This window comes from Gloeophyllum trabeum (assembly GCF_000344685.1).
Source record: "Gloeophyllum trabeum ATCC 11539 unplaced genomic scaffold GLOTRscaffold_00004, whole genome shotgun sequence".
In the NCBI taxonomy this organism is placed as follows: domain Eukaryota; kingdom Fungi; phylum Basidiomycota; class Agaricomycetes; order Gloeophyllales; family Gloeophyllaceae; genus Gloeophyllum; species Gloeophyllum trabeum.
In genome coordinates, this window is record NW_006920413.1 from 118,343 (window position 1) to 133,724 (window position 15,382).

The window sequence follows — 15,382 nt, forward strand, 5'->3', positions numbered from 1 at the left end:
CGCCTGCCGTGCAGAAAAATAATGGAGAGAGGTACCGCAGACTATCCCGTCAGCTTCTCGCGAGTCTTTGGCTTCTGGATTGTTTGCACTGCTTTGTGGCTGCCGCCAGGTGCGTGTACATGTGGCTGGTGCTTGACGGCGAATGCCGGACTCAGATGTCCCTTGCCACAGTCGCGCGCCTCCAGCTCGGTTGAGAGCCATCCGTAGAAGCTGTGCAAGACTCGGTGCGGCGGTCGAGCACCGCGACGTCCACGGTTGCTAGAGACAAGAAGTCTGCACCAAAATTCGAACCGCGATTCGCATTTACATCCCTTCTTCAGTAATACATGACCTTCAATCTCGAGTGTATGTCCACCTAGCCCCTACCTCCACGCCTACACTCAAGCACACCCCTGCACGATCCTCCACGGGCCGATCATGTTCCTGTAGCTGAACTGCGGGAAGGTGCCGTCGCTAGTCAACTCGGGGTCCTCCTGGAAGTTCTTCAGCTCGCCCGCGGGGTCGACGGTGAAGCACTTGACGACGAGCTGGTTCTGCAGCGTGTCGGGGATCGCGAACTGGTTCTCGGGGCTGTTGCGCGTGACGTCGAGCGGCGCGAAGCGGACGAAGGCGCCCGAGCGCGCGGCGGCCGCGGGGAGCCCGTTCTTCTGCGCGAAGAGGCGCCGGTTCTGCTCGAAGAGGTTGCGCCGCGCGATGTCGTTCTTGTCGTCTTTGATGAGCGCGGCGCCGCTGGCCGGCTCTTTCTCCGGGAACCAGAACTATTGACGGACACGCTTAGCGTTATGTGCGCGCGAATGGCTGGCGGGCAAGAGTGCGCACCTTGGGAGTGTTGATCCACGTGGTAGCGTCCTTGGCGAACACTTTGCAGACTTTGGCCAGCACGGCCTTGCCGTCACCATTAGCGACTGACAGCCCCCTGGCATGGTTGACGTTGTTGTGCGCGTTGTTGGCAAAAGCGCGGGCTCTGCAAAGCAAGCACGTCAGCGTTGTAGACTGCGACATCCACAACACAGCGCGGATGGACGCGAATGCACGTCCAACACTCACTTCTCCAGGTCGTCCGCCACGTACAGCCCCAAGCCCAGCTCCGCGTTCGCGCCGGACGTCAGCTCTTGCGGGCTCACACCATTGTTCTGGAAGGCCTCCGCGTTCTCGGACTGCGTCCCGTGGTAGCCGACGAACAGCCGGTTGGGGAACTGGTCGATCGATATCGCGCGGGCGCTCAGGTGGGCCGTAACGTTGGCGTTGGTATAGGCATCGTCGTACACCAGGCGGCGGACGCCCTTCTTGCCTGCCTTGCCAGTGGTCTTGGACGCGGCGGCCGTCGTGGCGGTCGCGTTCTTCCCTGCGGGTGACTTGAGCGCGCACTGGGGGTTGGTCAGTTTAAGCCAGGTCGGCGTTGGGAGCGGTTATGGGCACTTACGGAGGCAGGGTCATTGAGGTTGACGGTGGGTTCTGCGCCGGCTGCGAGAGTACTGGACGTGCTAGTGGCGTTGGATGCCAGGGATGATGTCGCGTTCGCCGGGAGGGCGGAGGACGTGATGCTCGCGACGGACGAGGTGAGGGTCCCGTTCGCGATGGCTGAGGACGTCGCATTCAGAGAAAGCGCGGAGGATGTAATACTGGCCACCGAGGAAGTGAGGGTTCCGTTCAAGGTGGCTGACGACGTGATGCTGGCAGCCGAGGAAGTGAGGGTCCGGTTCGAGATGGCCGAGGACGAAGCCACAGAGACAGAGGAGGTAATGCTCGCTGCACTCGACAGGGAGACGGAGGATGATGAGACGAGGCTGGCGGAGCTGCTTGAGACAGCAGCGGATGATGATATCACGGACGTCGACGAAGCCAGAGAGGCCGAGGTGACCAGGGACGAGGACGTCCTTACTACCGAGCTGCTTGCCACGACCACACTCGAGACCTTGCTGGAAGCAACCACAGCAGAGCTGACTGCCGCGACGGATTTCTGAGAAAATTTGCATGTGAGCGTAGTATAGAGAAGTGTCACAGAGGAACCGTACCGACGTGACTGCGACCGAAGTCGCCACGACCGCCTTACTTGTTGTAACCTTCTGAGGTGGCGCGGCGGAAGTCTGAGGCGGAGCGCGGGCAGTTGTCTGGGGCGGAGCGCGGGTGGGCGTCTTGGGCGGTTTGGTACCGACCTTCCCCGGCGATTTGCCTCCAGACTTCCCGAATCCAAAAAGTCGTCTGTCGAGTTGGTGCGGCTACGAAGCCAGGTTATTATGGACTTTCAGGTCATGGAGCGAATGCTTACTTCCGCCTCCTGTTCTGAGCTCCTCCATTGAACTCCATTAGGCCTCGAACGCGACTGCGAGGTGAATGGTGAATTAGCAGAACGCTTGGACACGAAGATGGCTCAGGCCTACATCGAGTGGTGCCGCGATTGCGGTCTCCAAAGCGCCAGAAATGGCCAGGCATACAAGCAGGACGTATTGAGGAGAGAAGTACATCTTCGATGTTCGTCAAAAGAATGAATGCTGGGGAGGAAGGAGCATGGTCAGTTGTGAATGAAGCCACGAACATCAGGGACTCACCAATTATGTCGACCGATTAATCAAGGCACGTAGGAAGGCGTGCAATAAATGTAGGAAGCACCAGGCTCCAAAATAGTATAACTGGAGTAACGTCCCAATCAGCCTATTGCATGGTTTGTTAGTTTGAGTTGACGAACCTTAAGAGAAAGACGAAGTTGGGAGAACCGAGTCCACCGGTCTGAGCATCCTGTCCTTTCCCGAGTTATATACCGCTAGGAGTGCTTGGCGCGCGATGGAATGAAGGAGTAGCCATCGCCCTCAAACACCTGAGCGCAACCTTGGCGTGATTTCACCGAGGTAATCTCGTCGACGGAGGGGCATGTAAATCGGATATATCACTTGCCCCTGATAGCTGTACATAGCTCTCCATCCCTACCATGCGATCAGTAAAACTCTGAAGAGAAGAGAATACGCTAGCTACGTTCAGAGTGCGGCTCTAGGGTCCTCCTGTCCTGCATATTAATACAGGACTGGATGCAACTACAGCTGAACTCTGCACAGGAGCAAAGCTCAATGACAGCTGTTTGGATATTCCGGGGATAGGTGCATGGGGTTGGATGAACTGCATAGTATGATGGAAACCATCAGTTCACCGGAGTTATCTGTCAAGCTCGAAATCATCAATGATGATCGACGTGTAAACCAAGTCTGCGCGCCCTTGCTCGGTGATGTGTTGACAGACCACGCGTTCAGCACAGCATCTACACAACAAGCGCCTGCTTTTTCCTCAACTCTAGAACACGTATACCAGTCGAAGAACAGCCAGGCTGAGAACGCGGTGGGAAGGACCGCGATGAAGAGAGGTCAGGGTCGTCTCAACGAGTCTGAACGGCGCTGACGTGGCAGGTGAGCACTTGACGCTGGAGGCCGGGATGAAGACGGGCGTTACGACGGGCGGGAGGACGGATACAGTGGGGGTTTCTGAGGCTGGGAATGTGATAAAGGAGGGACCGGTAAGACCGAACAGGGTCTGGTCTGTCCGGTACAGACGAAGAAGTGAGTTCCTCCAGATATCGACTGACTTTACCTCGACGCTCCATCTCTCTATTCCCCAAAAATACCCTACGTTCCTCAACGGTCAGGTACATATGAACTGAAGGAAAGTAAAGGCCAAGATGATCCTGCAGATTAAGGCAGGATTCTCCCTCATCCCATCGATCTGAAACCGTAACGAGAAGAGAACTTGGAGGTGGGATGGTGAGTCACCCCCGGGTCGTGCTGAATCGCACTCTGCATGCAGGCAGGTCCCCATCGCTTCGGTCCCTTGCAAAGTTGCGTAGAATCGTACCTAGTGAGTGTTTCTGAACCCTAAGGCATCACTACAGGAGTTAATCATTCGCGCTGCGCGGCTTCTACGCATCACAACTCTCGTCCGCCAAGAGGCTCATAATCCGTCCGGTGTACGCAGACAGCCTATCACTCTAGAAAGGCCATTGGGCTCACATAAGGTATGTGTTCCCGTGCTGGCCGATTATGGTGTTAGTGAACGAACGCAATGTTAATCACTCACCTCAAACCAAACGACGACATAACGGGAGTGTGTCACCGGCAGTCCGTTCGCAAGGCGCATCTGCTGCATGTCAAAGACTCGAACGAGTCTACGAAGTGCAACAAAGGCGCGGTCGCAAAGGGACTTCGCCAGTTTTTCTTTATCGGGGGTGTAGGATGGCAGGTGAGTGAACTGTGCCAGTCCGGGGCAGCGCCGTAATCGACTCAAGGGATGGGCGATAATGGGAAATGCTCGGCGCATCCCGCACACGGGGGTCGTTCCATCCAGGTACGTCTGACGCGTCTAGCAGACACTGGAGAGGCTGCGTATGGTGTCGTGTTCGTCGTCTGTTCATGCCCAAGGAGTGTCGGATTGGAGCTTCGGATGTTATGCGTCCGGGAGTACTGCGTGGGGGTATATTCCAGCACCTTCTTCAGGCCTTCATCCTCTTCCGCACGCGTCGACCACAACGCAGGGGTGATGAGGGGATAGCGACGACGACAGTATGCGAGGAAGGAGATGGTGACTTAGGGACCTCCTCTGCGGCCTACCACCTGCCCCCGCCTACCCTCCTACGCCGCCGCGCCGGCTCATTGAGCCAAGGCGGCCGCTATGGGGTGTTTCGTGGCGCTCAGACTCTTCGGGTTGTAGGAGACCCGAATAGGCTGAGCGGCGACACCGGGGCAAGACATCGCTTTTGAGAGAGTAATCGCATAAGTCATAGAATACTCATGCTCTTTAGCAGGTATTGGATGCGCTAGAGGTCGCCCTCCGGCCTACGGGCTGTCATGAGTGATGGGCTGCGGGAATGGTTGGGATGCGCTCACCGTCATTAACAACGCTGCAGGCGTATTTCCGAGTAACCTCACAAACAACGGACGTCCCTTCGACTTCGAGAACGGCCGGAAAGGCGCTGCTGGGCCGTATCGGCGGCGCGTGGGCCGACGTTTCATGGTCGTTGCGGACTGTAGCTGATGCTGGCGCCGATCTGAAAGGAACGGTGAGTTGTGCCCACTACGAGGAGAGCGTGCTGATGCTGACCGTCGTAAACGAGGAGGGTGGTACTCTTGTGGTTGTGTCGAAGTGAAGTAGTGGAAGACGTTGGGACCGAATACTCGTAGATGGAGGAGGTTGATTCTGCTACTGACCGTGAGCTGGCCCGGTTTTATATGCCAGAGGAGACCCGTCAGTAAGTGGCTCATCTCCTACCTTGGTGGAATCCTGGGGCTACGCGGCCCCCTCTGACAGTACGTGGCCGACCGACGCTTCCAGATCATTCTCCCGTTCACTCCTTCAAGCGTCGGCCTGTTTCAAACCGCTCCAAAGTGACCTGGAGGCCACGCCCGCGCCATGGCGATCCACGCGGCCCGTCCGGATGTCGAGATCGCGTCGCAGGACACCAGTACACCGTCGGTTACTGGGCACCCGCTTAGTGGCATGTTGCTAGGGAAGTGCTCGGACGGGCGAGTGTGGAAGGCGGCCAAGCTTTCGAGTACCCTGCCTCGTGTCATGGTGTCGTGGCGTCGACAACCAGGCTCTGTGCCGGTTCACTAGCGCGTCAATAGTACTTGGGGCGCCCATACGACGAATGGCCCGCCAAGTTTTATTCTATATATGGGTTATTCCTTGTGGCATGGTAATTCGTAGAATCCCAGACTATGGCCGTGTATGGAGGGGATGTCGCCCTGCGTCTCCGGGATTGGGACGACCCGTGCCCGTCCCATTGTCCTATACAGGAGCAGTGGACTAATCGAGAACTAGACAACTGCTGAGCCGATCTTCCGGGAGGATGGTAGGATGGTCTTGTACCGCAAGGGGATCGTTTGCTATATTGAGATCAAGGTCATCGAAGGCGATGGGAACTTTTCGTAGTGATATCGTTCGCTAATGTAAACGGGGTTTGCGGTACGCAGTACTCGGACAGTTCATGGGAGGATATGGTACAGAACGGATAACTATGGTTCTGCAAGGCATTGGTGAGGTGTCCGATTGAGCGCGACGTTATATATTCCTCGACCAATCAGGATGCCAACATCCAATAAGCGCCCATTTACAAATTTGTCAGCACATTTCGTACCGCTTTCGCTGCGATACATACCTCAGAACCAGCCAACCGTAACGTTTGATATGCTCTTGGGCGGACGGCTGGGAAGAGAGAGAGAAGACTGTACATCATTCCAACCTCCCAACCTGTCCCAACCGGACTAATGCCTGATTAAACTGGAGGCTCTGGTGACGACCTTTACCTCGAAATAGCAGCCAAACCCGTCCTGCGGTACAAGCGCAGGTATGCCAAGAGACAATTATGTCCTCCTGGGCAACGTCTGCGACATTATCTAGCTTTCGGACGTTGTCTGTCCGCAGCCAGTATGACCTACATCCCATCTTGGGGGCGCTGCAGCAGCTTTGGTCGGCAGCGTCATCTCATCCCCTGGCGCTCTCTGCTTTGACTTCGTCTGATCAGCCAATGTCGTGCGCTATATCGGATATCGGGGCTCATGGACACGATGCGCCATTTAGACCACTTATTTTGGGTTTTCCGGAATGCTGCTCGCAACCAAGATATCAAGGTGAGTACCCGAGCACGGCTGGTGCTTTGTCGGGCTAGAGGTGGGAGCCCGGCTGACATGCCAAACCTCTCGGTAGGCCACGCAGATCGCTATGCGACCCCTATGCCCTGGCATACACTTCCAAATCGATGCAGACGAAGCTCGTTGCTTGGATATATGCTTGAGGAAACGCGCGCTTAGGGTGGGAAGCGGCCCACCCACCATTGATGGGGCGTACATGCCTCTGACTTCCACCACCATGGCATCCAGGTAGAGCCACTGATTCGTAGGGGGTTCAAAAATTATAAAGGGGCGTCGTAAGCACTACACCATACCCATCCCTCATCCCCACTTCCTCAACCTTCTGTATCCCGTTGCAGACGCGCTCGACGCTATCAACGCAGTATCCTCACCTTTGCGAGCGTCCCCCTCAGCGGCGAGAAACAATGCCATGGGCGCTATGTCGCCAACAATCGTCCTTTCGCCGTACGGGCACCAGCGATATGCCAATACTTCAGCGTTACTCGCTACAAGACGCACCGGACAACGTACCAGACGGTGAACGAATCCGTCCGTCGACACTTAGCCCAGAAGTCACTGTCCGTGAGGCTGCTCGGAAAGACGACAGTGGCACGCCGTCATCGTATATCGATCGATCCCCGATCGTGGTGAGTGCGTACCCACTACTCCCTGTGTAAATCGCTCATTTATCGTGCCTTAACACTTTCTGTCTTGCGGACCTGTGCATGCCGCTGACCCTATATCATAGTGAACCTCCTCGGGCGGTCGAACAACCCTCCGCTGATGCACTTCGAACTGGCATATCTCCTCACTGCCGACCGCGAGCGTCTCTGCCCGGTCCCATCGTTCTTGTAACCGACGATTTCGGAGGGGATGGGGAGACTAGCAAGGGCCATCATTCAAACGGAACCCCCCAATCTGCGCTCACCAGCACACCCGTCCCCCGTCCTCTCTGAATAAGCACGGACATCCCTGGGCGCTCCCGGATTGGTCCGCCCTGTGGCTTGATACGCGACGTCGGCGAAAACACGACGCAGACGGCAACCGTCAACGTACACTCGCAACAGGTGTCCAGATCCATCGGTCGGCGGGATGTCGTGGGGGGCACCTCGCGGAGAAGTACGACAGGACTGAAGCTGTAGGATGACTCCTCGTTGCTCCAGTCGAAGACGGCCTCCCACGACCTGGTATTGCCGAGAGGAGCTGAATATTTTCGTCTGCTCGGAGAACATTATAGCCGTACTTGAGCAAGGGTGTTTGAGCTATGGCTTCTGGAGGTATCCCCTGGGGCATTTCTTCCCAGTGTTTCTTGGACGAGGTCTCTTCGGATGCGCTCTGGCCCCCGACGCACGTCAAAGAACAGTACCACACCGGACCTCTTGAAAAAGAATACAGCTATCTTTCAAGACGAACAGGCGTCGAGGTTTGAGTACAAGACAAGCATCCCAACTTCCACATGGGACGTCGGGCGTACCGTGACAGCTTCAAAGTGCAAACGTAGGACAGCTCTGGGTACCCTTCGAAGACCGCGACAGGTGGATCTGTTACTGGATGTGTATGCAGGAGGACGCTCACTTCAATCCCGTAGAAAGGTTGTCTGGCTGTGTCACTGGTCAACCTTCCTACGGGAATGCGGAGTACAATCCCAAGTTTTTTTTGACTACTACTGGCAACCGCGCCCCATGGCGACTGCGCCTCTGGTTGGCTCTCTGGTATCGCGTGATACCAAAGGGCTAATCAGATAGCAGTTGCAGAAGGTCGACTTGGCTAGGCTTGGAGGTAAGGTCTTTGCCTAGCTCCGTCTTGCGGCGTTGCCCACTCGATCCTTCGCCCTCGCCGGAGCACCAGAAAGTGTCATCTCCACCTCAGAGATGGACTCGACAGTATCATGCTTACGGATTCTCGGCAACAAGCGGGACTGTCCCGATCCTGCCTCCTATAAGCTCTGGGTCCGCAAACGACGCCCATGACACGTTGCCAGTGAATGTATGCGCCACCCCTAAACCGTGCACGTATGTGGCACTCAAGTCTCACTGAGTCCCTTCAGGAGACTCATGGAGTGTCCCAAGATGAGCTCAAGCCGCTCCTCATTCGAAACGCAATAATGCTTGTGCTACAAGGATTAGACACCTCTTTTCCAAGAGCAACCACGCAGACCTCACCCTGGCGACTGCCGAATCACTCAAGCGCATTGATTTGCCCAAGCGTCTTTCGTATGCATTGCGTGTGGCTGGCTGCCAAGAGTGCTTTTAGAGTCTTTGGTGGCGCTCTCACGGGGTATAAAAGTAGGGCGTTACACTCGCTTTGAACCTCAGATCCCTGCCAACTTACCATCGCCGCAGCTATCCCAGTCTCATAAATCCCGGCATTAGGTTGACGAACGCACAGCAATATTTCAGCATGACGGTCAGCCCTCATCGTCTTCCCCCACCCATTCCTTCTCAACACCCTTCTTCCAGGAGGCAAACCGCATCTCAGATCCGGTGGGGTCTCTCTCCTGACCGTTTGTGAGGTGATTCGGAAACCGTGCGAACGTTCGCGCTCGTTACCGTGCAAGTCAGGGCATGCAGAGACATCAGACGCTGCAGCTAACGATACGTTCTTGAGGCTGCTGACCGAAATACATGGCCTTGATACGTGATAGCACGGACACGATTTGGCGAGCAGGACCCTCTACCGCCAGTCGCCTGAAACCAATAGTTCATGTGTACCCTTAATGACGGCGTTGAGCCAATGTTCGAGTGCGATCAGAAAAACGATAGCCCACCTACCCTGTATCAAGCCGGACGATGGGTGCAAGAAGTGTGGGGAGCGGGTATGTCTAGGGAAGGTTACAAAACATGCGAGGATGATGTGCAGCTGCGGGCGGGCTGGACGTCACGCGCACGAGGAATATGATTGTGCCATCCGACAGTGGAGAGTATGGACGTGCCGTCATCAATATTCAGTGTCAACGAGACTTTATAAAACGCGCGAGCGGTATGTCAAGCGGTGGACCAGTGTACTTAAAATATGAAAAAGGAGAAAATAGGGGCCTTCCAGCACCAGGGTTAGCGTCTGAGTCTTGTTTGCGTTGTAGAAGGCGGGAGAGACGCTGAATGAAGAGCGTATATGCGGGGAGAGACGTGATGCGGAGAAGAACACAGATGGTTACGGAAGGAGAGACAGCAGAGACGAAAAACATCATAACACAAGCGTAGAGAGAGAACGAGAAGTGCACGAGAAGCAAGCGCCGGAGCAGATCCACATGATTTGGTCGACTTCGTTTGAGTCAAGAATCAATCATGTAAAGCATTGGATCGCTGCTGCCTTGAAAGAGCGGGTGGATAACTGCTAAGTATGTGATACTGGATACTCACGCCAAGTTAATGCTTCTTCGATGGGCGGTCATCGGTGGAATGAAGGTCATCAGCTAGGCTTAAGAGCGACCATTGACCAAGACACGAGGAGCCAGACAAAGAAACGAGCGAATGAAGACATCATGTCTTGAAGGCATAGCATGTAAACGTTAGTGGCTCCAAGGGTAGATCTGCAATTGCCGATCATACCGGGAGAGACTGAGGGAGCGGTATCTGAGCCTGAGGTACTCGTGCTGTAGCAGCTCGAAGAACGTGAGAGAAAAGAGGACAAGGCCAAATAGACAGATACTAATGGGCGCGGTGGCGGCATGGAACAAGAGCACAGAGAACCTAGAAAATAAGACATCACTGTCAGAGTGAATAAATACAATCATCGATATCCAGGGTAATTCTTCCGATTGCTAAGATCTCTTTTAGCGCACTCTGTCAGATTCCGGTCATCGTGATAAGCAGAGACCCAGACGCAGTCAAAGGTTTCGCACAGACAGGCCCCGCAAGAGCGAGAACGATTGGGAGCGTGAACTTTCCACAAAACTGAGAAGCCAGAGCAGCAGGAAGAGCCGGACTGCAGCCGCAGCGTTCGAAGTTGAGAGGATAGCACGGCCAGCTTACAAAAGAGTTGAGCAGCACCTCGAGGATTAATATACGCTGGAGGATCTTCACCCAGCACTCAGCTCGCTATAGTAGGCAGGGAAGACAGAGAGCACGGTGGTCGTGGTGAAGGACATTGTCAACGACTCGGACGACCAGCTCAGCTCACGACTGTCACGTAACTATCACGACATCATTGTGTGACGGAGAACTGAGTCGTCTCGCATGATCAAGTTACGATCTACTGTATCTACCACATCGGGATCGAATACACGGCGCTGAGAACGCCCCGGAATAGGTTGCGCTCTTCCTCAGGCTGAGATTATGAGAGACCGTGTGTCGTGGGTAGGGCGTTGAAGAAATAAGTGAATGTACATGTTGTAGGTCAGGATTGGAGACACGGATGGCGAGACAGAACGTGGTGAATATGCGCATGGCTCTGGAAGGGATATAAGAGGATGACGGAGCATTTGGCAGCTTGGAGATGAAACGAGGTACGTTGGAGATGAGTGTACTATTTCATACATCCGAATTCGCGGATAAGGACCGACTTCAAGGCGTTGTGGAATCTCGTATGCGGCATGTCATAGACTCGAACGCACTTACGACCCCCGACAGAGGCACGGTCGCAAGAGGACCTTGCCGTTTTCCCGTATCCAGAGGTTGTGGGTCGGGTTGTATCCTCACTGGGCGTAGCAGGGCTGTTAGGTGAGTAGTCAGAGCTTGATGGTGCTTGTAATCGTGTTAAGCGGTGGGCAGTAGTAAGTGAATCAGCCACGCCGACGTCGTTCTGTCGAGAAACGGCTGATTCCGCAAACAGCAACAGAGAGCCTGAATATGGTGTCATGTTCTTCGCCTTTTTCCTGTGCGAGCATTGAGGATTGGACGAGGGGGTTCCGTGTTGTCCTCCTTCTTGATTTGCGTCCAGGAGTGCTGCATACGGGTCAAGAGAGCACGGCGAAGTATTGGGAGGGAACGGATCGGTACCTGCAAACAGCGGTCGTGCTCTGTCGTACTTCTCTGCGAGGTGCGTCCGGGGAGACCGCGTACGCCAGAGATGACAGCAATAGAGAAAACCTGCACGATGTACGTCCAAGGGTGCACATTGACGCTACCGCCTGCATTGTTAGTGTCAATAAACGTTGTAATGGGTCTCTTGGCGGGCGTCAAAGGGCAACTTGCACCCCTACTCCAGCCCTTCCTTCGGTTCCTCTTTATCCTCGTAGCGAGTGGATCAGGACACATTGGACGTCAGGAGCGAGCTCCCGCCCCTACGCGTCGAACGAGAAAGCGATTTTCGGGTTTCCTCCATTTGCCGTTGTCCATATCCACCCAATCCTCCTATGCTGCCGGCTCAGTGAGCCGACGTGAAGAGTAGTCGCTGTCTCGCAGCGCTCAGACCATCCGGGTGTTGAGAAAACCGGATAGTCCGAGTGGCCAAAGTGGAGTAAGTAAGCGTAGTTGTGCGAGTAATCGCACAGATCGCACAATACTCATGCTCTTGAGAAGGTGTTAGCCGCGAAGGCCATAGCCCTCCAACCTGTACGCAGTAGGTGAATCATTGCCTCTGTGCGCGTTGTGGGTGTACTCACCGTCTTCGCTGCAAGTGTATTTCCGGATAACCTCACAAAACTTGGACGTCCTCGACACTTCAAGGACGTCTCGGACGGCGCCGCTGGTCGATAGCGGGCTCGCGTAGGCCGTCGTTTCATGTATCTGTGCTGTTTGGGATGACGCTGACAGCGAGCTAAAGCGAGGGTGAGTTGTCAATACGACGTGTAGAGAGTGCATAAACTGACCGTTGTAAAGGAGGAGATGGGCCAGCGGGTAATAATGCGGCCTTATACATGCTAGAGGAGTGAGTGGCGCCTCTCGTACGTGATCGAATCCTGGGGCCACCTCTCCCTTCTGCGGGCGCGTAGGAGACTGACGATTCCAGGTCATTCTTTTGGTGGTTCCTGAAAGCGGTTCTATTGTCCTTCCACAGCATCCTGTAGGCCATGCAGGCGCAGTGACTAGTGATGCCTTGCCTGGCTTGCTAAGATATCGATATCGCATCGCAGACGCGCCAATGTACAGAGAGGACCCGCTTCGTAGCTTGGTTGGCAGTTGCTGAGGTGCTGCTTGGACGCGTGAGACCGGGAGCGCCCAGATGGTGGGCCGAGTACCTCGCCTCGTGCTGAGTGTCCTGCTGTCAAGGGCAATGCTCTGTTAGGGTGCGCCGGCGCGTCAGTGGAATGGTGAGTCTTGTTTTGGCAAACAGGGGCGTCAGAGTAGTTTATCCCTTATATGTGCTTAGTTTGCCTTTTTCTTTTTAGTCGCACTATCCCATATCATCGCGGTGGCGGGATACCGCCGTGCGTCCGAACGACAGAAGTCGAGCCAGTGCCTATTGCGTTGTCCCCTGTCAGGGCTCCGAACTCGCGAAGGTTAAAGAGAAGAGGACATGGTAGGTATATACGTCGTCTTGTAATCTGAGTCCTGCCTTCCAGGAGTGATCCCTGAATGATCGTATACCGAACGGGGATCGTTGCTAAATTGAGATCAATGTCACCGGAAGCAGTTGCAAGTTTTTTGCAGAAATACCTGAACTGAGATACAATTCTGATCACATTACAGCAATATCTGCTCTGAATCCATAGCAGCAGATTATTGGAAATAGTAGTGATCGGAGTTCGCTGTCGAGGTGTCGGACTGAGCGGGATAGTAGTTCCATTAGACGATGATCACGATCTTTCATGTCCTTAGCCGCCTGCGCAGCGCAACAATGTATTGCGCCAACAGTCTAACCTATCTACTGAATTATCGTAGCGAGTAGATGTTCAAGTTCACCTCTGTGATAAATAAGCTTGAGGTGCGCTTGCTTATACAACGAGACGAGTATCAGAAAGATTGGTCTGCTCGGTGACCGGTGAACGCAGAGAATCGTCATACGAAGCAAGTGTAAAGGGGGCGATAGGTAAAGGCGGTATGGCTCATTTAAGGGGATTTGTGAGTTTCCAGTGCTGCCTGCACTCGGTATGTATGATTTATTAGTAGGGATGGCCACTGGATCTGTGCCACACTGACATGGGGTACTGTGATCATGCCACTACTTACCTCCGTATCCCCCAACATCTCTATTCTAAACCCAACCGTTGCCACTGCATTCACAATGAAAATTTCCGCTGCTGCTGTTCGCTTTCCCTCATATTCTCTATTCGCCAGTTCTCCGGCGTTTTCTTCTTCCGTCCTTGCTGGAGCATTTGTTGCACAGATCATCGACATATAAAGTGATGGAACGCGAATTCGAGGCACCGGAAACTTATGCCTTACTTCTATTGATGAAATGTCCTCCAACCTTCTACCCTCGAGGAGTATCATCCGCGTCCCGAATAGCCACAGATACAGTCAATGGGTAAGTGAATATGGTCGTGCGCATATTCTTGATCCCATGATAGAACTGCTTGTGGTCGAACTTGGGGCCCAGAGTCAAGTCGCAAGACACAAGGAGTTGGGCGATCACTACGTATAGCTCCTTTATAGCCAGGGCCTTCCCTAAGCAGCCGAAGGGCCCTTGGCGATGATGATTGGACAGTCAGATCTGGGTTGCGTCCTCGATACTTCAGGTGCTCACCTGATGAGAACGTCATTATTGCATTTTTATTCGCTATAGAGTCTGTGCCTTGTCCTTCGTCAAGCCATCTTTCCGGAACGAAGCGTTCGGGATCTGGCCAGAAATTATCTGGAGACATATGCTGAGCCCACGCAGGTACCCCGACAATCGTCCCTCCGGGTATGAACATGCCATCTATAACTATGCCATCCTTGGGTGCGACACGAGGGAGACCTGGGAATGGAGAACCGAGACGGAGAGCTTCCGTCACCACTGATGATAGGTACGGCAACTGGAGTAGTCGCGGGTGGTCATCAGCTGTGATATATCCGCTAGGGAAAGCATCCCGGACTTCATTTGCGAGCCTCGTATACACCTTCGCGTTCGCTAAAATATGATATAGTGATAAAGTCAGGACGCCCGAAGTCGTGTCCGATCCTGGAAGACCAGTGAGTCGTCGTCGGTGATGAGACGGGGTAGAATAAATCCCACACCTGCCTGTATCGCAAATAACACGTCCAAATTGAGCTCAGTTTCGCTGAGCTCCTCCTGCATTGAAGTAGAATCTTTCAGGATCTGTGGTACGTCAATAATCGTGCATGTGAGCTGATGTCCTGGATGTACCGCAGCGAACGTGTCACCAGATGGGAGCAGATATCAGCCGTAGCGTCGTGGCTTCTTCGTCTTCTCATTTCCAGTAGCTCGAGTGACATTTGTTGCAATGAGTGGATGTCTCCAAGGAATGGTAGATACGAAAGAATATCAAACAAAGGGGGCACTTCGCCTAGCCTGTATAAATTTCACGCATGAGCATTCAGAGCCGGAGGCCGGATGAATGACCTACACTTCGAAGAGTACAGTTGCATTCTGACCAGAAGTTACGAGGTTTCTCGGGTCACCGTCTCGCATGAGCTCCTGCTCAAGTCAGATATGTGGCTAGACTTCAGAGAAAACACTGTGATCGTACAAATTTGCTTGAGCGACCGAAAGTCAGATCTCCCTTTACGGACACGTTGTAAGTAAACACATGAAATAGTCGCTGTATAACTGGGACGTACCATCACATCATAGGACCAGTGCTGTATGCACTTCCCAAGATCAACGCCAGCGGGGGTTTGTCTCCGCTTGATACAGGAAATGAGGTCAAGAGTTCTCTGAGCTATAACCTTCGAAGTCGATTCCAGTCTTCCGAGACAATCAGCGCAAACAGTAGTCACTCTGGATTGTGA

General features: G+C 54.1%; 4 protein-coding genes across 4 annotated transcripts; 1 reads left to right on the top strand and 3 right to left on the bottom strand.

The window, feature by feature from the left end:
* Positions 1 to 281: 281 nt before the first annotated feature.
* Positions 282 to 2,711, bottom strand: GLOTRDRAFT_110321 (uncharacterized protein). Its single transcript, XM_007865840.1, has 9 exons — positions 2,687 to 2,711; positions 2,550 to 2,630; positions 2,382 to 2,492; positions 2,270 to 2,323; positions 2,016 to 2,219; positions 1,424 to 1,960; positions 1,048 to 1,367; positions 820 to 964; positions 282 to 758 (listed from the first exon to the last, which is right to left on the bottom strand). Exons 3-9 carry the CDS (start codon positions 2,463 to 2,465, stop codon positions 381 to 383), a joined length of 1,722 nt encoding a protein of 573 aa, XP_007864031.1. The 5' UTR covers positions 2,466 to 2,492; positions 2,550 to 2,630; positions 2,687 to 2,711; the 3' UTR covers positions 282 to 380.
* A 412-nt stretch (positions 2,712 to 3,123) lies between these two features.
* GLOTRDRAFT_120313 (uncharacterized protein) lies at positions 3,124 to 5,499 on the top strand (the record flags this gene model as incomplete). Its single annotated transcript, XM_007865841.1, has 10 exons — positions 3,124 to 3,352; positions 3,396 to 3,545; positions 3,794 to 3,840; positions 3,875 to 3,997; positions 4,102 to 4,221; positions 4,250 to 4,326; positions 4,349 to 4,685; positions 4,886 to 5,038; positions 5,160 to 5,227; positions 5,311 to 5,499. The coding sequence occupies 10 exons, from the start codon at positions 3,124 to 3,126 to the stop codon at positions 5,483 to 5,485; spliced, it is 1,479 nt and encodes a 492-aa protein (XP_007864032.1). The 3' UTR covers positions 5,486 to 5,499.
* Positions 5,500 to 6,708: 1,209 nt separating this feature from the next.
* GLOTRDRAFT_92051 (uncharacterized protein) lies at positions 6,709 to 12,560 on the bottom strand (the record flags this gene model as incomplete). The annotated part of the gene is made up of 19 exons (XM_007865842.1): positions 6,709 to 6,866; positions 7,001 to 7,114; positions 7,140 to 7,277; positions 7,328 to 7,490; positions 7,537 to 7,611; positions 7,665 to 7,986; positions 8,083 to 8,230; positions 8,283 to 8,341; positions 8,505 to 8,607; positions 8,643 to 8,721; positions 8,940 to 9,196; positions 9,225 to 9,295; positions 9,380 to 9,429; positions 10,580 to 10,645; positions 10,934 to 10,997; positions 11,161 to 11,491; positions 11,575 to 11,676; positions 12,151 to 12,305; positions 12,358 to 12,560. 19 exons carry the CDS (start codon positions 12,558 to 12,560, stop codon positions 6,709 to 6,711), a joined length of 2,658 nt encoding a protein of 885 aa, XP_007864033.1.
* A 1,341-nt stretch (positions 12,561 to 13,901) lies between these two features.
* GLOTRDRAFT_127230 (cytochrome P450) lies at positions 13,902 to 14,708 on the bottom strand (the record flags this gene model as incomplete). Its single annotated transcript, XM_007865843.1, has 3 exons — positions 13,902 to 14,113; positions 14,175 to 14,591; positions 14,648 to 14,708. 3 exons carry the CDS (start codon positions 14,706 to 14,708, stop codon positions 13,902 to 13,904), a joined length of 690 nt encoding a protein of 229 aa, XP_007864034.1.
* Positions 14,709 to 15,382: the final 674 nt, after the last annotated feature.

Coding starts and splice junctions, on each gene's coding strand:
- GLOTRDRAFT_110321 (XM_007865840.1), bottom strand. CDS start 2,465: ATGTACTTCTCTCCTCAATACGTCCTGCTTGTATGCCTGGCCATTTCT. Junction 2,324..2,381: donor CAATCGCGGCACCACTCGAT/GTAGGCCTGAGC, acceptor TTCACCTCGCAG/TCGCGTTCGAGGCCTAATGG. Junction 759..819: donor CGTGGATCAACACTCCCAAG/GTGCGCACTCTT, acceptor GTCCGTCAATAG/TTCTGGTTCCCGGAGAAAGA.